The 25769-nt window shown below is 35.2% G+C and overlaps 2 protein-coding genes and 1 pseudogene across 4 annotated transcripts; 1 reads left to right on the top strand and 2 right to left on the bottom strand.

The window, feature by feature from the left end:
• Nucleotides 1–167: 167 nt before the first annotated feature.
• On the bottom strand, nt 168–8387 carry LOC132641532 (sucrose transport protein SUC3). Of its 2 annotated transcripts, none has more exons than XM_060358567.1 (14): nt 7917–8387; nt 4948–5013; nt 4377–4475; nt 4230–4294; nt 4065–4149; nt 3950–3983; nt 3747–3846; nt 3440–3515; nt 2166–2525; nt 1882–2025; nt 1478–1711; nt 1277–1340; nt 1153–1196; nt 168–551 (listed from the first exon to the last, which is right to left on the bottom strand). In XM_060358567.1, the coding sequence occupies exons 1-14, from the start codon at nt 8184–8186 to the stop codon at nt 381–383; spliced, it is 1812 nt and encodes a 603-aa protein (XP_060214550.1). In that variant the 5' UTR covers nt 8187–8387; the 3' UTR covers nt 168–380. The 2 variants fall into 2 exon arrangements, with proteins under 2 accessions (XP_060214550.1, XP_060214551.1); XM_060358568.1 differs by having other exon boundaries at nt 4230–4269; nt 7917–7987.
• A 5509-nt stretch (nt 8388–13896) lies between these two features.
• LOC132641533 (binding partner of ACD11 1) lies at nt 13897–18407 on the bottom strand. Of its 2 annotated transcripts, none has more exons than XM_060358570.1 (5): nt 18253–18407; nt 16653–16784; nt 15953–16028; nt 14754–14867; nt 13897–14659 (listed from the first exon to the last, which is right to left on the bottom strand). In XM_060358570.1, exons 2-5 carry the CDS (start codon nt 16766–16768, stop codon nt 14231–14233), a joined length of 735 nt encoding a protein of 244 aa, XP_060214553.1. In that variant the 5' UTR covers nt 16769–16784; nt 18253–18407; the 3' UTR covers nt 13897–14230. The 2 variants fall into 2 exon arrangements, with proteins under 2 accessions (XP_060214553.1, XP_060214552.1); XM_060358569.1 differs by having other exon boundaries at nt 13897–14662.
• A 1952-nt stretch (nt 18408–20359) lies between these two features.
• Nucleotides 20360–23098, top strand: LOC132639789 (phosphatidylinositol N-acetylglucosaminyltransferase subunit A-like; annotated as a pseudogene).
• The last annotated feature ends 2671 nt before the right edge of the window (nt 23099–25769 follow it).

The following is a 25769-nucleotide window of genomic DNA, read 5'->3' on the forward strand; positions in this document are numbered from 1 at the left end:
CACCTATAGACTCCTCCCCACAAAGGCACTATCAAATGGGGTTACTTTCGGCCACTATGGTGTACCGTATCGGCTTGGCCTAGTCCCTAATACATCTAAGAGTACTGACTTGAATAATTCCTTTAGACAGAGATAAAATGGTATAAAAACTGATTTGCGACGACATATCTAGTTATTCACATACCCTCTTTTCACATAGACGAATTAACATTCCTTCCTCATTACAGATGACAATTTACATTATACAAGAACGTCAAAAATTGGGGAAAAATGAATTGAATAGTGTTAAATATCAGATATCTATGACAACTAAACTATACTATCTTTTTGTTGGTTCAGTAACATGCACTAGATGTAATGTGTATAACGAGTGAATTTACTCAACCAAAGTGGAAGCCAGTTGATTTGTAAGAATTACTTGATAAATTTGGTAGTCTGAGCATTGCAAAAATCCCAGCAGCAAGTGCAGATAAAGATGCTAACACAAATGCAGGTATGTTCCCTCCACCAAATAAAGCATCCCATGGACCGGCACCGAGCGAAACAACCATCTAAGTAAATAGAAAAATATGTCAAACCTCATGCAAATGAAAAAAACCAGAGGGTAACTTGATAACGTCATGGCATTGAATAAAACTAATAGCAAGATATTATTATTGAAAAATAGGGGTGGCAAAATTAGCCCCTGAAAACATGACCATCCAAGTTTAGGCAGGTTAATAACCTGTCCATTTATCAACTCGCCTCATTTTGACGGGCTGATTCAACCCATCATTAACATGGGCGGAGTATGTAGCCCAAATTAACCCATAAGAAACCTTGTCAAATATATTCTTCTTTTTTTGTTCGAAATGTTAAATAGAGAGCGATAACAAGGAAAAGTTTTATTAGTTATATTTGGTAACTAAACAAATTATACGAAAACTAACAAAGAAACTAAAACTTGGTAAGAGTAGTAGGTTGGGCTAAAATCAATTGTTTAGCCAATCTTGACCCAACCTATCTTAGCCCAAGCAACCTTTGGGCGAGTTAATGGCCCGCTCATTTATTAACTCAGCTGCCTAAATTCAGCTCAACCGCCCATTTTCACACTTCCATTGCACATAAACAATGAAGACATATAGCAATAATTAGATATAAAGAGAAAATTACCTGAGGTACAACTATTGCAAGATTCAAAACTCCTATTGCCAACCCTGCAAAAAAAGTGAGCCAGTTTCAATTAATCGCCTCATCGAGCAAGACATCATAAAATTTTAATTGATCGAAGAAATACCTTGACCACCACCAGCATCAGCTGTCAACTCTGCTGTGATGGAGAAAGGGACACTGTAAGTTACCTGCAGGCATTTAAAGCAAAGTGCATGAAAAGATGAACTATCATCCAAAAGTATCAATATCCACAGAAATAAAAATCACATCTACTAGATGAGCAGCTAACAGGTACAAAAACATACGGAGTAATTAGAAAACTTACAGCAAGAGGAATGCCAAGAAGCGAGAAAACAACCAAAGCAGCAATTTGAGTCGATCGAGTAGCGCCAATCACATGTTGGACTCCTTGAGAATGTTCACTGATAGAAACCACACTAATGATAGCGGTGCAGGCCATGCAGGCAAATACAATGAGGTTGCTCACCGCCCACACAAGTCTCGAACCAATCCACTTGCACATTGGCTCAATAAGAAAGGAGCTAATGCCAAGAACAACCTGCTCAGGGAGATTCATCACAATAATATAAGACGTTAAAGACAGTGGGGCAGTCATGAGAGAGACATAAATAAGCTCTCAACTGATAATTAATTCTAGTTAAGCTGCAAAACACCTTTTATTAGATCTAAATAAAGGATAACTGGTGATTCTCAATTGTGAGTTCTTACAGAATTCAATAGCAAACCAAATGCACCTTCTCTGACACCTCGGTTATATGCTGTTACTTCAGCTGCTTCTCCTTTCGGGTCCCCATGATAGACTTCTCTCCCCATCCAATCCGTGTCAAAAAGGAAAAATGGAAACCAGGACAACTGAGTGAAAGAACAGAAAGATGGATAAATAGCTGCAGTGGAGAGATCACAAGAAACATAAAGAATAAAATTCATAGAATACAGCAAAATGCAATTTGTACAGCTACTTAAAAGCATAAATCAGAAAATCAGTTACTCACCCAAGTCAGAGCCATGACAATGAGAACCGAATGCATTGCGGGAGGCAAATGCCGTAAGCTGGTCAGCAGATTGACCAAAACTGCTCCAGGGCTATCGGCGAAGCTATCACCTTGATCCTGCTCAGGTCTCTGGTCTTCATTCTTTGGACCATTATCTGCTACACGACCCATCCCAGATTCATTATTTGCTACATTATTTACAGACTGTAACTCCCTTTTTGATTGAGAAAGGTCAAAGCCAGTATTCTGAGGACTATCCAAAAGAGGAGCAGAATCTGATAAGCGATTAGTTTGCTTGGGTGACAGTGGGACTTCTTTGGCAAAGTAGAGAGTTACCAACGTGCATAGAGTCAGAAAGACCTGTTCACAATCCAGAAAGCACTTTGATTGACATAGAATGAACAATGGGTACTAGATCACGCCAGTAACAACACCATAGAAGATTTCATTTTTAATAAGTTCAAACTTAAGCGTAGAACTAGTTCTTCACAGTCAAAACACCTCCCTCTATTCCACTTTGTTTGGCACGTTCCCTATTTAGAGTTAGCAAAGTTTCAAGCTACCGATTGCTTGTTTTTGTGTTGATCCTAGTTCATATGGATCAAGGATTCCTTATCCTTTATGTTTATCTTATAGATTTCATGGGTTGTTCTTGAGGGTTGTTGGTTTTTCTATCTATGTAGGGGTAAGGTCTACTGGAAACAGCCTCCCTACCCCACAAAGGTAGGGGTAAGGTCTGCGTACATCCTAACCTCCCCAAACCCCACTCATGGGATTACACTGGGTATGTTGTTGGTGTTGTTGTTCTTGAGGGTTGTTGGTTTTTCCATATGTGCTTGAATCTTTTGGGATTATCTTGTTGCCTCTAACCAACCCTAACTAGCTCCGGATTGAGATGTTAATATTGTCTTTGTACTCTTATCTAATTTCAGAAGCCAATGATAAACAATAGTACATCAGCGAGTAGTTGATTTTAAAAAAAAATGAGGTACATTAGCAAGAGACAAGATGCATAAGAGGACATGATTAATATTTTAAGACATTATTCACATAAGATGCTCGAGGCAAATCTTTACTAAGGATGCAGGATATGACAAATAGATCCAAAAACATCCTTTTGTGTTTTGTTGGCAACAATTTTTATCAATGTATATCTATAATAAACAAGGTAGAAAAAACATGTCTAATTAAAATAGATGATCTCATATATTCAAGATTCGAAATTAGAAATTACTATATCTAGACAAGGGCTCTATCAAGGACAGTAAACTCACCACTGCAACTAAGAACGCTGCTTTGAGATTTCCACAAGGCTCACAACAAGCTCTATTTGTCAAAAAGGGAAACCATCTGTCCAGATACAAAGTTTTGTCAAATACTAGCTTAAGCATGCAATGTTTAAACCAAATCTAGTTGAGAAGACATTTTTGCTACTAATAGCGCAACAAATTCAAAGGAATGACCCTTCAGAAGAATGCTGAACAGGTGTTATTGTTCAAGCAGGATGGGGACCTATCTTTTTAAATAAGCACATACATATAGCATCACCATGTCACTTCAGATATGCAATGAACAACCAACCTGTGCCAACCTCCACTGGCTCCAGCAGAAAATCCAAGAATGTTTCCAACAGCCATCCAGGAGCAGAACACAGCGTTTGCAGTATTTCTTTGATCAGGACCTACAACCAAGTCACCAAGACATCTCAATAAATTGCAACAAAAGGACAACTGTATCAACTAATTGAAGAAACAATTCTTCCTTCCATCTAACAGAACTTTTACCTGACAAATCTGCCAAAAGAGCTCGAGCTGGACCCTGCCAACATAAAACGATTATAGTAACATCTACTAGAATCATCTACACCGCTAGAATAGTAGTAAACTTTCAGAAGCTAACCTGCACAGTATTATTAGCAAGATCGAGCATCCAAAACCCAACAACGAACACAATGGCTGCTCTTGCTCGAGTGCCTTTGAAAGTGCTGTATTTTCACACATTAATCAAAGACTTCACAGCGTATTCAGATAATGCCAAATTACAGGAACAAGAGGAAGAAAAAACCTGCAATGCTCTTTCGTGTCCCCCAATAAGTATCCTATGTCTGCAGAAAACCCGATAATTATCACCTAAATAACAAGATTTAGTTCAGCCGATTTAACTGGAACAAAAAAATTCAGTATAGGATAAACATAATTGCTAAATGCTTACAGCAATAGAGATCATGACAGCTCCAACAAAAATGAAAGGCCTTCTTCTGCCATATTTTGAATGACATTTATCACTCCATATACCTACACAAGGTTGTACCTGAAAGAATATCCAGGAAGACGAGCTTCTAAGTTGAATAATCGATGAAGCTCCAGCAAATACTTCTCCAATATGTGAGTCTCTTTGTGTGTACCATATATCTGGAGACCTCATTTTACTTATCAAAGGATAGAAAGTTCTAATGCAAGGAACAGCTAACAAATTTTGCAGAGCTCCAAAAGAAAAGAAAAAGTTATAGTTCAGCAAGCCATATCTGCAACGTTAAGTACATGGGCTGAAGTCTTAACAATTTTTGTTTAATGAGTCCACAGAATTTCAAAAAGTTGTAGCTTTTATGTAATTGGCTCTGCAGGCAAAGGTTATCCCAATCTTATATTTTCAGTATATTATCTCAGTAGAGCTGTTTTCACACCTCTCTATTCTAATTACTGCCATTCATCACTTTAGCTGGACATTTTTAATCTGCAATAAAACTCCACGTATTCAAAGTGAAGTTAATTGCGGCACTTACCACAAGACCAGTAATAGGACCGCAAAGCCAAATAAAAGAAGAGAAGGCATGCTCTATGCCAAGTGTCTGCAAAACATAGAAAAGAAGAATTATAGGCAAAGAAGAAACTCAACTAGAAATAGGCAAAAATAAAACCTGCAGCCACTGAAAAGTTATAAAATTATACGAACTTATTGCTCGAGGCTAGCAGAAAACAGCTATAGATTTTAAAGACCATTTTTGCGCTGGATCAATAATTGTATTAAGAGATTACTGTGGAAAATTCGAACCTTCTAAGAATTTTTGCTATGACCAAGCTGTAACGACATGAACATGATGTTGCTTTCTATTTCTCTTATTTTCTTAAAACCTAAGTATTAACTCCCAAAGGGGAAGATATCAACTGCCAGCTGTATATAAAAGCCATTAAGCTATTAAAGAATGCTATTTGCTGAAACATTTTGTGTGAATTTTTACTGACTAAAATTATTCCCTTTATAATAGTCAAATTTTGGTACAGAAAGAAATTGGTCTCGGGTGTACAACTTTTTACCAAAAAGAGAAAGGAGGTTTATATGATAAACCACTCTGATCATGGAAATTCTGGATGTACGACACATACGGTTGTCATACATCCATATGTGCACCAGAAACAACACAAATATACCATATACTAACCAATATGGTTGTATGAGGGAGTTTTGCCTCATTGATAAGCCCCTCTACCTTCACAAGGTAGCGGTAAGGCTGAGTAAACACCAACCTCCCAGACCCCAATTGTGGGATTACACTGGGTATGTTGTTGTGGACTTCTTGCATATAAAGTAAATGTGTACAGAAACAACATAAATATACCATATAATCTAATTATTAAAAATTTTACCATATAGTGTGGATCAAAAAGCAGCTACGTGATCGCTCTTTATTGCTTTCTCACCAATGTTGTCTTTTCTTCATGAGCACTTACCGTTGCCCATGAAAAGTACTCATTACAGGAAACTATTAGAAGCTGGGACCCACTCAATCCCCAAGGGCTTTGTCTAGCGGTAAGAACACAGCACATGATGTGTTGGTTAGGTGCATATCAAAGGATTCGAACCAGCTGCATACATAAGTTTGGTATTTAAGTGGAGAAGAATAGAGGATTGCCCATTATCCATCCGTTTCAAACCGTGCACCACTAGCATCGGGAATTTCTCAGTTATGAAAAAAAAAAAAAAAAACTGGAACCCACTCAACTATTCTAAATAGCTTCCAATTGATATATTGAGAAGAGAGCAACCGCTATCTAACGTCTTTTTGTAAGTTCATCTCCAGGTTCAAATGGACACTAAGATGTGCAAACAATGTTCTCTTTTTTTTTTTTTGGTGAAGTAATTAAAATGTATTAGAATGGCATCAAGAAGATGCAGAGGTTACAACTAAGCATAAAGCTGCTTCAAACAAGAATTAACATGAAGCTAGCTGAGCAAAAACCTGTAAACCAATCAAAAAATCCAAAAAGATATCCCCTAAGACCCTACTGTGCTAGAGTTAGGGAGCTAACGAAATCCAAAAAACTATCCACACTGTTTACAGGGGAGAAAAAGTGCCAGCTGAAAAGAGTAACTAAACATCTAGCCTTAATGATACTTATGGAAGTTGATATTCCATCAAAACATCTGTAGTTTCTCTCTTTCCAAATACTCCAAAAGATTGCTGCTGAGATCATCCTCCAGATTCTTTTGATGGTCTTGTCAACTCTCCAGCATGTGCAAACAATGTTCTCTTTCCAAATAGCTTTTCAATTTTAGGAGCTGGAAGCTTTTGCAAAATGAATTTGTTTTTAGATGTCCTCGATTCTAAAGATCCCAAGTATCATGTTCTCCAGGAAACCCAAAGTGCTTGACTACAGGTCACAATATTAACTCTTTTATTTTTTTTGGTATTAGTTCTTATTTCCTGCTTTTATACACGTCAATAATTATTTATGTATACAAGAACCTTTAGTCCATTACTAACAACAAAGGTTAATCATGGAGACAGTTTCTGCATTACTAACCACCAATAGAAAATTGCAAGCAAAATTTAGTAGATAGTTCATGTGAACCACAAGACATTAAAAGTTCAATTTACACAACATCATTTCTATTGTTATACAAATCAAGTAATTTTTCCTGAAGTTTTGTTTTGGAAATTTTCAAACCAGATTCTAGTCGCTGAAGCAGTAAGTGTTTCCCACTTAATCGTCCCTCGGCTGAGTGGCAAGACTCTAGGCAGAAACTTGTCAATGCTGTGGTAAAATACACTCCTTGCAGCGCTACCTTGCTGCCAGCTATGTTGCTCGAACTCGTTATGCCAGTATGAAATATTAATGACACTCCTCCCATTTTTATACAACTTTCAGTACTTCGCTTTTAATTCACTAATCTAAATTCCTAACTTCGATATAATGTAACCTCTACTAAAGGAACATTCCAGTCATCACTCCAATATTATCTTTCACCATAACTAGTCTAAATCTCTGTTACTCGGACTCTTCAAAAATATCGACCGGATCCTCCAAAAGTAGTGTATTCTTGGAGGATCCGACACGGGTGCGGCAGCATTTTTGAATAGTCTGAGCAACTTAGGTCTAAATACATAAATTAATCTCTAACTCCACATCCAGCCAAACAAATCAAAACATAACGGCAAACAAGTAAAATTAACATCTTAAACTTCAATTTAAATATCTAATCTAAATTCTTAATTTTGATATTATGTAACCTCAACTAAACGAACATTCCAATGTTTTCTTCCACTATTATTACTAGTATAAATACATACATTAATATCTAACTCCATATCCGGCCAAACAAATCAAATCAAAACGGTAAACAAGTGAAATTAACATCATAAACTTAATTCAAACACTATTACTAGTAATCGAAACATAAGGGTAAACAAGTAAAATTAACATGATAAAGTTGAGTAAAAACAGAATTATACAAAACGGATCGTGTATTGACCTGAATGTAAGGAGTGAGGAGAGAGAGTTGCAAAGCCCATCCAAACTGAACACCAGCAGCAACTGTGCAACTTAGAATCAATGTCAGCAAACTGTTACGTATAGGCGGCTGCGGTTGAGGTTGAATTTCTCCATTGGAAACCCTAGGCGGTGATGATGATGATGAATCACTACGGATCTCTAACCTATGAGATGATTCATCATCGATGTTTGCTAATTCTACTTCCTGTTTTAGATTTTTATATGCTACTTTAATTGACACACCGTCCATTATAAGACCTGCTACGCTTTATGATTTTATTTTGTACTATCACATTCGATCTCGAAATGGGAAATGTGTTTTTCTGTATGGTTGAATTGATTTGTTTGTGTTGGTTTTCGGTGTATGAGCCGTGATGGATTGTGAAAATGGAGAAAAATGACAAAAAGGGTCATTTGAGTATGCACTTAACATTTTGATACTTTGAGTTTGCCTAAAGTTAACATTTGGTCTCCGATAAATATTTAACAATTTATGTTTGCTATGAGAGAGAGTTGCTCAGATAGTAAGGAATCTTCACGTGTCGGTTCAAGTCATTAAGGGAGCCAAAAAAGGAGCTATTGGGGGCGGGGAAAAAAAACTTATGCTCGTTAAATTTGACATAAATAATGAAAAATAAAGAATTAACCATAAACATCAAGAAAATCTCATCAAATTCTAAAGTATAAAAACATAGAAATTGCACTAGCCACTAAGAAGATATATAAAATAAACTAAAATAAAAGGCTTTCACCTCAAAAAGCTACACTAGCCTCTAGAAATAAATCAAACATAGCAAAAATTACAAAATATACCTCGAAATGTGAGTTCCTGCTATTTTTTTTTTTTTTTCATAGTTTTCCTCAAATCTAACAGACAGGATTGATAAATATTTGACCGAGATTAAAAGTGTTAATTCTTGATAAACTTAAAGGACCAAAATTATTGAGTGCATATTTAAGAGACTATTTAGAACCTACTCTCAAACCTAAGGAACCATTTTTTTCATTTTCTCTGTGAAAATGCATGAAATATTTTATTCTTGGGGAAAACGACGTCGGATTTGCTGATTGGCTTTGCGTTAGATTCAAAGGTGGGTGCTTGACTTTTTCACAAAGGCATAAAAAAGCAGACGTAAACCCACCGACGGCGATGTGGAATCGACTTTGAGAATAGTTTAGTCTACGAGGAATTTCACTTTCCTTGTTATGTCATTTTGCCATGACACGAAGTCCTATGTGACATTAGCAACATTAACAAGTTCACATAAAGTTAAAAATTTTGCAATATTAATGGACAAGACAATAGGATCATCTACGATTACCATATATTCCCTACGTTATGATTTGTTTGTTTTAATTTAATTTGGCACAGGGTTTAAAAAAACGAAGAAGAGTTTTAAACCTTGTGATTAATTAAAAAATATATACTGTATCAAAATGTCATTTAAATTTTGTGATCTTAAATATGTAACGTTGATTTTTGGGTATGAAAAGTGATTATTTTTCTGAAATAGACTAATAAGGAAAATTAGACAAGCGGATAGATAACTATTTTTGTATAATATGCTTCTCAAAGGACACTACTAAAGAATTCAATAATATTCTAAGCTTTCAATTGTGCAATTCAATGAATTCGCGACTTAAGTAGTACAAAAAAAAAATTGAATCAAACTAGTACAAAAAAAAAGACAGTAGTTTTCACGCATGAATTTCGTGCGTGAAAGGACCAAACTGAAAAATTGCACCTTCTGCCTTTCACGCACGAAATTCGTGCGTTAAAGGACCAAGACTCAAAAATCAGCTTTGGCCTTGCACGCATGTCTGAATTAACCTTTCACGCACATAAACTGTGCGCGAAATGCCTCCCTTCCCCTTCACCTTGATTTGACAATGCATTATTTGACCGTTTTAACACGACTTGTATTGCGCACCATTTTAATGCGCACTGTAAGCATTGATTTGACAACACACCACACATGACAATTTCATGAATCTATGACACATAAAGCTTTGATTTGACAATACGTTATTGCATTATTTGACCGTTTTAACACGACTTATATTGCGCATCATTTTAATGTGCACTATAAGTATTGATTTGACAACACACCACGCATGACAATTTCAGGAATCTATGACACATAAAGCCTTGATTTGACAATACGTTATTGCATTATTTGACCGTTTTAACACGACTTGTATTGCGCACCATTTTAATGCGCAATGTAACACCACGAATGACAATTTCAGGAATCTATGACACATAAAACCTTGATTTGACAATACATTGCTGCATTATTTGACCGTTTTAACACGACTTGTATTGCACACCATTTTAATGCGCAATCTAAGTGTTGATTTGACAACACACCACGCATTACAATTTTGAGTGGTCTATTTAACTTGAAGGCTTGACGAGTGAAAAACTCATCAACTTCATCAACTTCAATAGTCTAAATCTTACAAGTCATTCAAAAAAAAAAATCAAACTTCATAGAAAAAATGTCTCAAAATGCTTCAACTGTTAAGGTTTCACTATTTTGGGATGGAGATATCGTCGAGGACAATTACTCCATTCGTTATAGTATCAAACCAAAAGCCCATGTTAAATTTCCAACAACTTTAAATTATGAAACACTTGTCAGTTACATGCACAAAAGAATGAAAACTACACCCACTGAGTTTGGAATCTCAATAACTGGCAGATATCCACAAACAATATCAAACGGTGTAGTGCGTTATGGCATGCACAATATCAACGATGATGAATCTTTGAGTGATTATTTGGGATCGCCGGAAGAATATCGTGATTTAGTATTCATTAATGTTCTTGAGATGTATATTGAAAAGATACCTCGAGAAGAAGTCCCTCAAGTCCAACCTATTCATGGTAACACTTATGGGGACTTTAGTTCTTATGGAGACATTTTGAGTGGTCAAGTGCCGCTGGAAAATCTAAGCCAGCAATTTAATCAAGATTACAATGAAAATTGGTAAATATGGATTTTTCATATTATTATGTGTAGTAGCACGTGTTTGTTATATGAATTGGTAAATAACCAGTTTTCAAATCTTTATAGGAACTATTCTCAAAACTCGCCAGTGGTACCAAATATGGATGTTAGTCAGTCCTCTCAAAAGATGGGGCATGCTCACAACAAACAGCTCAGAGTCTTTTAATGGCTTGCTGAAATCTGCTCAAGGACTACCTGTCACCGCAATGGTGAGTATGACTTTCAAGCAGGTTGTGGAGCGATTTGTTGTTAGGACAAGGCAGGCTAGAGCGATATTAGCCGACGGCGGGACATGGATGCCAAAGCCCTTCAAAAAGATGGAGGATTATAGAAAAAAAATGTGAGCATCACCAAATGATCGAGTATGACCCAATTCAACATGTGTATGAAGTTAGGACGGGTTATCACAACGGTAAGGGTGGAAATGTGCATACCGTTTATGAGGCAACAAGAACATGCACTTACGGTAAGTGGCAAACGTACCACATGCCGTGTTCTCATGCTGTCAAGTGCTTCGAGAGAATGAGAAAAACGGTAACAAGTTATGTGGCGGGGGAATACAAGGTCCACAGTTACCTTAGAGCATATTCCGGCCAATTCCACCCACTTGGTAATGAAGCTTATTGGCCAAACGAGCCGTTTTCGATGGTTGCTAACAAGGATTACATTAGGAAATTGGGCATTAACTCACGGAGTCGTAGACCCAATCAAATGGATGTTAGTGAAAGAACTTATTCTCGCAAGTGCTCTACATGCAAGCAATATGGCCATGACAAGCGTTCGTGTGGGCAACAAGGCCGTGGTAGTACAAGCACGTCTCGAAGTAATAGAGGCTCTAGAACTTGAAGATTGTATTATTATTGTATTTCTTTGAATTAGTATTGTAATTAAATGGAATGAATTACGTTTTAATTAGTGTAAACCTCTCGTATTGGACGAATTATCAAATATAATAAAACACTTAAATCAAAACCCTATAAATATAACAAGTTTCAAAACTTACTTCGGGGCACTTTAGAACCCCTAAAACGACGATTCAAACGTTTAGGTGAACTTGATGTAATGAGCCGACATTATTGTACGCAAAAAAAGATATTAAGTTTTATATAAATATTGATATTTTGGGGTTTTGAAACATAACTAATCTTTGCCCAAAGTATGGAAAAAAATGTGATTTGAAAGGTAACACTGAAAAAAACAAGGAAAAAAAGAAAGGTCATTTAACGCACGAATTTCGTGCGTGAAAACTACTTCTGTCTTCTTCTTTTTTTAATTCGTGCGTGAAAACTACTTCTGTCTTTTTTTTTTTTTTTTTGTACTAGTTTGGTTCAACTTTTTTTTTTTGTACTACTTAAGTCGCGGATTCACAATTCAATAGTGAAGATACCACGATATAATTTTATCAGTACTAAAATGCCTCTTGGTAACTATACGGAAATATTGTATTAGCGAGGAACATTTTCCTGGAAATTATACCGATTTCCTCAAACAAAATAAAAAAAAATAATAAAAAAAAAGTTTTAAAAGAAATATCCTTTTGGTTTTGGAAGAGAAGATCTAACTCATTTATTGTCCAAACACCTATTGTGGTACATTACTTTACTTAGAGCTCGTTTGGATTGGCTTATAAGTTGGCTTATAAGCTGTTTTCAGCTTTTTTGAGTGTTTGACTGGCCAGCTTAAAGTCATTTTATGCTTAAAATAAGCTCAAAAAAATAATTGGACCCATTTAACTTAGTTTATCTAAAGCAGCTTATAAGCTGAAAACAGCTTATAAGTCAAAAAAAATAAATTGGATTACCCCAACTTATTTTTTTCAGCTTATAAGCTGCAAACAGCTTTAAGCTATAAGCCAATCCAAACGGGCTCTTAGTAGTAATGTAGAAGCCACAAAGTTGAGAAGCTTCAGCTCAACATGTCTGCCTCAGCTGTATGCTCGCCATGACAGTTAAGGGCTATTTGGTAAATTAGGATTAGGTGCTTATTCTGATGGTCCAATTGTACCTGCGCATGCATTATTAGCTTTTGACTAAAAAGATCCTTCTGCCAGCCCATGCCCTTCCACTTTATGGAGTGGTTTGATGTCAAAATGGATTTGTAATCGTAATTACTGTTTCCTACTATTATCTAAAATATGTGAATTTCTTTTGAGGTTGTTAAGTTTTTCATTTTTTTGTTTACGCTGAATATTTCCAAATGAAACTTACATTGTGCTCAAATTTCTTAATCCAGATAGTGCTTTAACTACTGATTATTAATTTAATCAAATCTCTGATAAATTTAAAAGTTGTACTAAACAGTAATAGCAAAAATATATTTTAATATTCACAAAAAATAAAAGACATAATGAATCAAACATCATATTAATTAGACTAATGTAACTTAGTGATTATAATTCAAATAACATAATAGCTCATTTGGCTTTATAAATTAGTGGTAAAAAATTTATTGCTATCCAGGTTAATGAGAAATTACCATTAGAGATTATGATTGGATGAATCGGATCATTTCACACCCTCAATAAAGGTTTCGAATTTGAGCGGTTGTATGAAAAAAAATAAATTATCATACAACCATCTCCCGCAGCTATCACTATTTAGTCACTATCTCAGTCCACTGACCAGCTATTTATAAACCCACCATCGTATAAAAATTTACTCATAACATAAAACTTAGAAGCACAAAATTAAATTACCATTGTGATCATTTATAGATATTTTAGTTTCTAGTTGCTCGAAGCAAACTTCACTGGAGGAAAAAAAAAAAAAAACTTTTCAGTAATTAGGCCCTAACTTCACTGGAGGAAAAAAAAAAAAAAAAAAACTTTTCAGTAATTAGGCCCGGGCTCAGCCGACTTATTCCAACTTGTGGATCTCGATGTACCCATGCTAATGTTAAATTTTGAAACTACGGGCATGTTCTAACAAGTCATCTTTACAAATCCTCTCTTCTGAACATACAAGAAATAAATTGAAATTGAAAATTTCTACTCAAACACGTACTATCGTACTATATATGTCCTTCACAGCAACAAGCTCATATCACAACAACACTTGAAATTTAGCACCAGTTCGATTCCAGATGAATCAAACACCATTACACCAATCCACTTATTCACGACTTTAGAACACACAACCCAGAGGGGACTAATACCATTGCCTATAAAAAGGTATACTACAGGATGCGACAGTTGTAAAAGTATATACACTAGGAAACTACACCAACTAGTACCATTCTCATATAGAAACGTCTAAGCTGCATGGCAATTGGTCGGACCTACTCATTTGTTAGTGCCTCGGCTACCCAAATCAGCTGTAGCTTGAGCCGCTTTACTTAGAGCACCAGACATCCAAAGAGCTCCTTTGGAAAAATAGCTACTGTTGACAACAGCACTTGCAGCAGAGAGAGCAGTTCTACCTGTAGCTGAAACAGCTGATCTGGTCGTATCGGCAATGTGATACCTCTGATCCATGGATCTGGCCACTTCAACCCCGGCACAGAACTTATCAGTGAGGCCGATTCTCTCACTTAAATCAGCAACCTTGGAGACTGCAGTTGCTGACAGCCCATGAGATTCGTCAAAAGCTTTGGCTTTTCCCAATGCGCCCTTTCCAAGAACATACCCTTGAGATAGCATGGTTTTCACCACATCTTGAGTCAATGTCACAGCTTCCCCAGCAGAAGGAACAAAATAGTGTCCTTGGGGGTCCTGCTGGAATTACAAATCCACTCATTAGAAATACACACCTCATTATACATACAGAAAAAGAGTAGATAGGAAAGCAGAAGGGAGAAGACCATACACGTGAATGACTTTCTTCTTGAGGATTCCATGATGAATGATTCCAATAATCAAATTCATCTTGATAGTGACCCCAGCTGGTTATGTACACACGTTGATCCAAAATGGTAGCCCCCTGAGAGAAGTTAGTTGTAAATGAAAATTATTCAATCAAAATATACATCTTAAGGGAAAATATAATTTGGTGCAAAAAATAAAAAATTTACATGTCAGCAACAAATTATATTTATATGTTACTGAATCTAAGAGACTATAGGAAACATCAGAATCAAAATATACTAAGGGATTGCATATAGTTCATTACCTGGATTTTTAGACCAAGCAGATCCATAAGAAGTGTTACAGGAGAATATGACATCCAATTACAGCAAAAAAGATTAGCATTTTGACCAATTGTAACCGGAGAATAAAAGTAAAATAATACCTCCTTGGCAACACCAACATTACTCAAGCTCTATGCAAATAGCTCGAGAATGAGAATAATTTTGCATTGTTGCGACAGCTGGAAGGGTGTCAAACTATTTGTTCAACAATATCTATATCGAACTTAAACATCTATTGAGCCCTCACTCTCTTGAAGAACTTTTTTTTTCCGGACGTAAAAGGTAATCTCTCGAAGAACATACTTAGAAATGATGATAGTAATGATATGATTTTCGATATCCTTATTTATTTTTATGATATCACTTTTATCATCTGAACAGTTATTTTTAAGAGTATAATTTTTTAGGTTATTTAGACCATTCCTAATCTCTCATTATTTGACTCTCTTGTATCACGCAATATCACCTTAGAAGAAGAGAATTGTTTATTGTACAAGATTCTTTAATAAGAAACGCTGCCTTGAACTAGAAATATATAGGTGATGAACATAAATAGCAGTTAAGTAGGCAGTTGAACACGCCTCATCATTCCTTCGCTCACATTAGATAACATGATAACCATTTCCGAAATCGTGTCATTTTGCAAAATAATGTAGTATCAGCATTTTTATCCAGTAAATGAACTATTACGCATTCAAACACTGTGAAAAAATATTACGGAAGTGACACACAACTTACTCAAGTTAAACACCACATGGAACCAAAAGTGCAACTGTCCAATTGAAGGGGTAATACAATTGTACGCTGCTTATTCAGAGACCTAGACCTTATTTACTATGTAGTAGACTAAACCAATAAAAAATCTGAAGGAACTTACACTCAGCAAAACAGCCGTTTCCAAGGCATGAGGATTTCTAAATGTCACATAGGCCGTACTTGCTTGTTCACCAGCTCTGCATTCTCAACCACGAACATCACTTAATCAGCAACCAAAGTTTATATGCAGTAACTGATGGAAAAAGCAGGAATTAAATACATGCTGTATTTATGTGTCCAAATTGGGTTGAAGTTCCTAAATTACATGATTGATTATCACAACTCACAAGAATAACAACTGAAATAGTAACGATGAAGCCAAGTGTGATTCCTAAACAGTTTGGTGGAGTAAAAGCTCCTGTGATGCTGTAGCTTGTAAGACTTAGAGGGACTCCACTATGATTTATTCCAATTTCAACTGAAATATGTGTCGATAAAGAAAAGGCTATGGAAACACCTATTCTGCAATGAATACCGTCTTTGGAAGGGCACAAAGAAAGTAATAATGAGTACCATAATAGATCTTTGCAGCTAAGATAATCATTTATATTGTCTGTACAATAAAATTGAGGGTGGGTTTCAACTTTGAGGAATTGGAAGGAATTGAAACCAACGAATGATAAAGATGGATACATTTCAGAGTAATCTATTGCTCTAACTCATAATTTCCCTTCCATTCGTTCCTTTCGTCCTAAACATCGACGCAGAAATATGGGGTATTATTAATAAAATTGCAATGGAATCCCAGATATTACACTCACCTGACAATCTCAACATGATCAATTGCCCCACAGAAACCAAAGAAATCCTGAACATCCTTCTCAGTAGCATTAGGGGAAAGACCTGTAACTTCTGCTGTATAACCCCCTGGATTCATATCTGCGGATTTAACTCTGTTTTATGGACAAATTACCAAGAGCAAAGAAATTAGACATCAGATAAAGCGAAGTTTGTACAATTTAGGCCATCACCTGTACCGGAACCCAAACTATCAGGCCCGAATACTAATTTGTGATATATGCGCATATAACCATAAGCACCAAAGAAAAGCAGAAAATCATTACATTCATACATCCAGTCATCTCCTATAAGAAGATTGAAAATCTAATAATATACAGAAGAAAAAATCACACTAGACAGTTGTTTGTGTTGCTTACACCACGTGTACTCATCAAAGGACCAGAAAGAGCCTATGATTTTCATGACAAAAATGTCATTATCACATTATACACCTCATATTAAGATGTCACAAAATGTCCATCAAACAGTCAAACTCAACACAAAAACAAATGCTACTCTATGTTATAGAACCTGGGTCACAGAAATTCCAACTTCAATGCTTTTAAACAAATCCAAGTGCCAAAAGAAAACTAAAGTTCTGAGGGTCGAGCAGTCAAAAAGTGCCCAAATAGAGAAAATACAACAGATTATTAACAAGTCAACAATATATTCGGACTAGTTGATAATAGAGTTTGTCCTGCTTTCTCTTGAGCCGAGGGTCTTTCGGAAACAGCCTGCCTACTTTGGGAGGTAGGGGTAAGGTCTGCGTACACCCTACCCTCCCCAGACCCCACTTGTGGGATTACACTGGGTATGTTGTTGTTGTAGCTGATAAAAGAGTCCCAATCTAGCAATCAATAAGTGACCGTTTGGCCATGGATAGTTTTCACTTTTTTCTGGAATTTTTTTTCCGGGAAACTGTTTGGACATAGAATTGTTACAATTTTCCGGAATTCAAAAAACTCCAAAAAGTTGTTTTCACAATTTCACTCCAAATCATTCACAAAAAAAAAAAAAAAAAAAAAAAGCCAAAAACAACTCCAATTTGTATTCATGCCCAAACACAACTCCAATTTCAAAATACCATTTTCAACTTGAAAAAAAAATTACTACTTTTTTCCAAATTTCACAATTATCCAAACACCCACTAAATCAACTTACAGCAGGTTCAAAAAACAAACTAAAAATTAGTTAAATTTCATTTTTCTTCAAAATTAACACTATAATTGACAGCAACAACTTCAAAACCTAACTATTAAAACACAGAAAGATCTTATCCTTTTTCTTAATAGCAAACAACTATAATGCTTAAAACTACCAATAATTCAAAAGAGTAATTCCCAATTATCTAAACATAAATGATCTAAACAACATAATTATGAACGTAATGATGCAATTTCTGCAAATCAAACAATCATTCAACAAAAAAATTCAAACTAATAGTACTCCAATTTGTTTTTTTTTTTAAAAAAAAAAAGAGAGAAAAGCAAAAGACCAGAGAATAGCATAATTACTGAAGGACAAAAAAAAAAAAATACTAGAAATAATTGATATATGGATTGATAAAGTTGATGAATATACCTTGGTTGGGTGTAGATGAAAGAGGGAGAAAAGAGTTTAGTGTGAAAAAACTGAAAATGAAGTTGCTATTCTCGGTAAGCGTATGTATGAAGGATCTTTTGTTGGTGAGCCCCGTGTCATAGGTTAATCAACTTTATTATAAGAGAAAAGGGTAAAAAATGCGTCTCCACTTAAAAATATACAACCTTTTTTTTGATTAAGCACCGGGTGTCCGGGTCTCTTTGAGCCCCGACTAATCCCGGGGGTGCACAGGTCCTCGGCAAGGAGTTTCCCGCAAGTGCACCACGGTTAATTCAAGGTTTTACCCCAGTCCGATGACCTTCAGAAATTGTTTGCACCCAGTGGGTTTCGAACTTGAGACCTTGAAGGGGAGCACCCCAAGGCTCAAGCCAATTACCACCAGGCCAACCCCTGAGGGTTCTTAAAAAAAAAAAAAAAAAAAAAAAATATACAACCTTATAAATTTGGATAAAAAATATCTCTTCTGTAATAAAAATTTTCATACGGACCCCTATCTTAATGAAAATTTCTAAATCCCTCAAAATAATCTAATTTTATTTTTAAACCAGCTCCATTTAAACTCGACTCAACTATATAAAAAATTCATATGCGACCAACTTGTTCCTGAGTCATATATTTAGAGCCACTAGGTATAGGAGCGGGTAACCCATATGGGATTTTTATTTAGTTGAGTCGGGGTTAAATGAAGCGGGTTTAAAATGAAATCAGGTTATTTTGAGGATTTCTGTTAAGGCAGGGGTATATTTAAAAATTTTAATGACGGGAGAAATATTTTTGACTCAAATTTGTAATAGAAGATATTTTTAACCCTTTTCTCAAAATAGAGAGGTATTTTTGAACCTTTTCCCTTGTTAAAAACAACAATACCCATAAACCACCCTAAAATTGTTTTTCTTATCATACGGTATATTCTTTTCCGTTAAAAAAAAAAGTGTCAATTTAGTCATTTGTACTTTCCTTAAAAAAAAATACTAACTTTTAGGTAAAAATAGGCAATTTGATTAAACAACAATAATAACAACATAACCAGTGTAATCCTATAAAGTGGGGGTATGAGGAGGTTAGATTGTACGCAGACACTCTCTTTGAACAAAAAATATAAAGGTTAAATGAATATTTATTTTGAATCGGAGAGAGTAATACTCTTCACTACCTGAAAAAGAATGATGGCATCACTTTTAATATTTTCACCCCAAATATTATTTAGTATAGTTAATACGAGTAGTTAATAGTGGGAAAAATGCATCTATACATCATGTCATATACATAGTTTGATTTATTATATTCATGAAAGTCAAAATATATATCGGGAAATAGTTAAAAGTTTATTTAATAAAGAAACATCACATATTTAAATCGGAAAAGAGTCAAATATAACCTTGAACTATCAAAAAAGGATCAAATATACCCTTCGTTATACTTTGGGTCAAAATATGTCCCTACCGTTATACTATTGGCTCAAATATACCCTTCCACCGTTAAAGTTGTTCAAATTGAAACCCAATCCCACATGACATTAAAATTTTAATGAGGTGGGCAATATGTGACATGCCACGTCACTAATCAAACTCAATTTTACCCCACCTTCCTCTCCTTCCATATCATGTTTCACCATTAACATCTCCCTGTCCACCATTGTTACACCCTTTCACTAATATTTTTTTTTCTACATTAACATTGTTCCAGAAACAGAAGTATGAGCTTAGAAATTACGCAATTAAAGAAAACTAATAATTGGGTATCACAATTTTACAAGAAGTAGGCAGAAAAAAAATCACAAACAACGGATACAAAGACACCATATTTCACCCTCTAGTTGCGAGCAAAGCAAGTTTTGGAGGTACTCGAAGGCGAATCTTATTGGAATATGAGTAACGATCTAAGGCGAGAGAAAAGGCTACCTGCTTCTTTTGACAGAGAAGTTTATGATGTCTTGGATGGCAAGGAAGTCACAGAAGAAGCATACCACCTAGCTCTGGTAACTATAACCACAAATGAAAAATATGACTATGAGATAGAAACAGTTGAAGAAGAGGAACAGAAAGGGGACTAGGATGACGATGTTTCTCATACGGGGGAATATATCATGGCAGATGATGTTCTACATCTAGCCATGGAGGAAATTCGAAGCAACCCACTAATGGTGAAAGATGATACGGAAGGAGAGGGAGGTGGGGGTAAAATTGAGTTTGGTTTGTGACGTGACATGCCACATATTGCTTATCTCATTAAAATTTTAGTGTCATGTGGGATTGGGCTCCAACTTAAATAACTTTAACGGTGGAGGGGTATATTTGAACCAATAGTATAATGGTAGGAGCATATTTGGATCCACAGTATAACGAAGGGTATATTTGACCATTTTTCGATAGTTCTGGGGTATATTTGGCCTTTTTTCGTATTTAAATAGGATCAAAACAAGATAATAGGTGCTCGAGCACCCATTGACTCCAATGAAAATTAATTATGTAATAATTATATATAAAATTAATTATGTAATAATTATATATGGTTTAATAAAAACAAATATAATATTTTAGCAAGCACCGGTAAAAAAAAAAGGTCGATGGGTTATAGGTGCATTAGAAGTTTGTGACTATAAGCCTTTTCTTATAATAAGAATATTCATTGTATTTTTTCATTAACTCTTTTTAATTATCATATTTAAATAGTTGTACACCTATATAATGTGATTGGCGGTAACTTAAATAAAATTAATGAGAATTCCTGGTCAAATACAATGTATTGTAGGTGCTCACTTAGAATGTCACTTATGGAACTTGTCTTTCTTACTTCAATTAGGGAAGTCATTAACTTATTTTTCTAGAGAAGATGTTTCTAAAACATTTTGACCAATCAAACATGGGAAAATTAGCCTCCATACCAAACACACCCTAAGAGCTTAAGTTTGTTATAATGAGATATGTACTTTTCATGAATTCATTTTTATTTTTCTTGTGTATGAATTCCAGGTGGTATAGTTATGACTCATGCTTATCTGGAGCAGAGGCGGATCCAGGATTTAAACTCTATGGGTTCAAACTTAAGATTTTTAGCATTGAACTCATTATATTTTTAAAGTTAGGGGTTCATATCTACTATTTATTACAATTTCAGTAATTTTTTACACACAAATTTATGCTCCGCGTCGAAAGTTTGGGGTTCAATTGAACCCCAATATATAATGCTACATACGCCTCTGATCTGGAGTAAGATATATGACAAATTCCCTGAAAGTTTATTATGTCCCATGGAAGCCATTTCTCATGCAAATCACATTGCCAACCTTCTTTGGAACACTTTCAATTACAAAGACAATTCTAATTAGGGAAAAGATATCGCTGGTACATGGACATCAAGCCTTTTCAACCTTATGTCACGAAGCTCTAATGCATGCTCGCACCATGGGTTACATTACAAAGTTCTATTTACTGATCATTCTCTCTATGGTTTTGCGGATGTTGGAAGCAGTGGCGGAGCCAGGATTTCCGCCTAAGGGTTCAAAATATAAAAAAATAAACATACGAATAAGCCTAAGGAGTTCAACATCTACTATATATACATAAAAAATAATTTTAACCTTATAAAAATAGTGTTTTTTTTCTGCCGAGGGACTTCGGATGAACACCCTCGATCGGCTCTATGTGGCTCCGCCACTGGTTGGAAGCATTCAGATGAATAAGGTACTGCAACTTACTCTAACCGATGTGACTCAGGCTATCTGTCTTTCTCATACAAGCAAAGAGATTACAGTTTTATGGTCTGGTCTGCCGCCTGAAAAGGTTTATGTTGTTCCAAATTGTTATTGTTGTGCTAAGTAGGTTAGCTTATCGGAAAGGAGCAGATTTACTTGTTGAATTTATCCCTGAAGTATGCCGTTTACATCCAAATCTAAGTACTCCTCATCATCACGGTCTTCGTTAAAAACTAGTCTATAGATTTTGACCTTGTTTTGTGCATTCTGAACTTTGACAACTCATTTAGCTGCATTTCCTAAGGTTCGATTTATAGAAGAGATGGACCGAAACGAGTGCATTTGGAAGAAATGCGGGAAAAACACTCTCTTCAAGACCGTGTTACGTTGACATGCTGGTGGTTGTCTCTCATGCTAAAGTATGGTCTGTACTAATAACTGGTCTCTATTTGACATCTATCTCAGTTCTCTTTTTAGGCAATGCAATCAAGCCACCTGGATTAGTTTTCAAAGGAAAAAAAAACTTTTGTGCAATCGTAAACTACATAATTTATCTGATTAGCTCACCACATTTCATTTTGTTGCTTGATTAATCTGTTCAATTCCTTTTCTTAAATTCTTTAAAACTTTTCTGTTTTGCTTGGTTCATTGAGAGAATGTTCAGAATTATGCTTTTCATCATCAGTAATTCCTTTGGTAGGTGCTTTTGCAAAGTTCCAGGAAAATATAGTTACCAGAGAGGAGTCTGTCAGGCTTTCCATGATGCTATGCTCTTGGCTTGACTAGTTAATATTTCCTTGCCTCTACTTTGTAAGTTGTTCACTGTTCTATATTATCATGTTTTTGTACTTCTTTCCTGTCAGGTTGTTCCGGATGATATTGTTGTTCTGGCCGCGCCAAATCCTACGATTATGGTCCATACAATCACAAGGGCTATACATATGCTTCCTCTGATCGATCCAGAAGATATGTGCAATTGTGTTAAGTACCACATCTCCTTTTGTTTCTCTTTTTCTTCGTCTTTTCTTTTTGGGAAAGGTAGCAAGGAATGTTTAGTGTCTGTTATCTTAAGATGTAACGATAGTCTTGTGATCTTAGGAACGTCTAAAGGAAATTGAGGTTAAGCCCAAATCTTTCATAGAATTCTTCCATCTCAATCTCTTGATCCAAAATAAAAAAGTTCCATTTCAGCCTGTAGTAATATTTTAAAGAATTTGTGGTATTTTAAAATAATTAATGACACATGGCAAATTAGCCAAGTGTCTTAAACATGTAAAATGGTGGCAATGGAAGAATATTTGGTGGACAAGTGTCGTGGACACTTGTCATGGGCAGATTATACTCCTATGCCTATAAATAGGCTATACTCCCCTCTTCAACAAAGGAATCCTAGCAAAAGTTTCTACTCTCTCTCCCATTTACACGGTTCCCCTCTTTCCATCATTTATTTTTCTGTTAATTATTTTGTGGTCCTTTTATGGTCTTTTATTTTTCCTGTTTTAAAAATTTGCTGGTAATATTTTAATTTTGCTAATTTCTGTATTCTCTAGTTAAAATTAGAGAAGGACTTGTTTAATCTTGGAAAACATTTTACATTATTGAAATAGTTTTTTAGGACAGTGCCTAGCACAACTTAAGTCATATTTACTATATATATTATCATAGTAATATTTATTTTTGCAAGTGTTGTTATATTATTTTACTAACTAAATAATAATATTATTACTGTGCTTTTGTTGGTAAATATATTATCCTAATAATATCACATTTCAGTACTTTTATTTTGCTAAGTAAATAATATTAATTATTATTGTACTAGTTTTATTTTGTAGTTTTCCCAACAATCTAAGAAACTATGGCAAATGATATCACTTGTGAAATTATTGATAACACCGATGTTAGTGTTGTTCCGGCTGCTCTTGTTCCCATCATCTTGCCAGATGTCCATGGTGTTGGAGATGCATTAATATGTCCACAATTTAGCCAAACAATGATACCAAAATTTAGGTATCTAAATAAATAGACATGGTTACAAGCCCAACGCCAATATAAAACCTTCATGGAAAATACACCTCAACGCAAGAGAATATTTATGAGAAATGACAATCTCGTTAAGTTAAAAATAAATTTGACTGAAGCGGATGATATAATTATTGCGGTCATTTCAGAAATAAATATTGAGATCAATGTGAGAAACTGGGTGATAGATGTGAGAAACTGGGTGATTGACTCTGGTGCTACTAGGCGCATTTGTATAAATAAAAATAATTTTGTGTCATACACCCAAGTTGAGAAAGGAGAAGAAATTATTTATCTTGGTGACTCGAGGACAACTCAAGTTCTTGGGAAAGAAAAAGTTCTTCTGAAACTTACATCTAGTAAAATTCTAGCATTGAGTGATGTGTTGCATGTTCATAATATCCGTACTAATTTGATTTCTGTGGGATTATTAGGAAAAGTTGGGTGAAGGTATCTTTTGAAGAAAATGAGGTTGTGTTGACCAAAAATAATATTTTGGTGGGCAAAGGATCTTGTAACTGTGGTCTATTTGTGCTTAATGTTTCTAATGATATCTGTGAAAATGCATTTACTTCTGCTTATATGGTTGGGTCTCTTTTTGTGGCATGCTAGACTAGAACATGTTAATACCGCATATATAAAGAAAATGCAATCGCTTGGTTTAATATCCGATTTAGATTCAAATAATTTTGACAAGTGTGAAATATGTGCTGAAGCTAAAATTACTAAAAAGTCATGCTTTTCAGTAAATAGAGAAACTGAATTATTATCTTTGATTCACACTGATTTAGGTGATTTAAAGCAGACTATGACTAGAGGTGGTAAAAGATATTATGTGTAGAGCATGTGAGCATCTATTAGTACTTTCCAAGCACGGTAATAAATTATATATATATTCTCCATATCTAAGTTATATATATCTAATTCTGTCTAAGTTGACCAAGCAAAGAAGCCCTTATACAGTCGTTGAGCAAGTATAAAGATGAACATTTGCAAAAGATACAAGCCAAAGGGAAAATTCAAGTGAAGTCAACAATAAGAAGGGCAATCGGGGGTAGAAAGAGAGAGCTACAACATTAATTGATACAACACGCATTAAAGGACTATCATATATTTTTTCCAACTTCTCAGATGCAGATTATCCAACATTCTGAGATTACAAATTTACAAGCATTGTGAAAATTTTCCTAATTGGAAACCCCAAAAATTTGGATGTTTTAAGTAGAGAAATCTCACTAGTGGACAACTAGGACAAGCAAACATGAGGGACATATCAAAGTTTTAACTTATTACGCTAATTTGAAAAGCTTCACTGTCAGATTATGACTTCTTTTTTTTTTCAAAAATCCATCACCATCGTAGTGATGGGGGGTTTGGCAAGACCCTTACCATGTCCATTGATTCCAAAATACAGTTACATTGGAGGGGGACATGGTACCTTACCTTCTTACATAAGATTACATTCAATACTATACAAAAGATATACTAATGCATTGAAACTTTAAGTCAGTTAATGCATTTCACCTAAGTCACCTCACGGAGGTTCAAAGTACCAACTTGAATTCTTTTTAACTCTTCTCCTAAAGGAAGGGAGGTCGAGCTTATTCATTTTGAGTGGTCCTCTAGCCACCATCGGCAAGTCACCTTCAATAAAAAAAAATCTAGGGACTTGTATTTGTGTTGCGTATTTAGCTAGAGCATCTGCCACCTCATTTCCTTCTCTATAGCAATGCTTTATCGAGATGTTTCTGTGAGCCATCTATGACTTAATGCTTTCTATGAT

This window comes from Lycium barbarum, chromosome 5 (assembly GCF_019175385.1).
Source record: "Lycium barbarum isolate Lr01 chromosome 5, ASM1917538v2, whole genome shotgun sequence".
In the NCBI taxonomy this organism is placed as follows: domain Eukaryota; kingdom Viridiplantae; phylum Streptophyta; class Magnoliopsida; order Solanales; family Solanaceae; genus Lycium; species Lycium barbarum.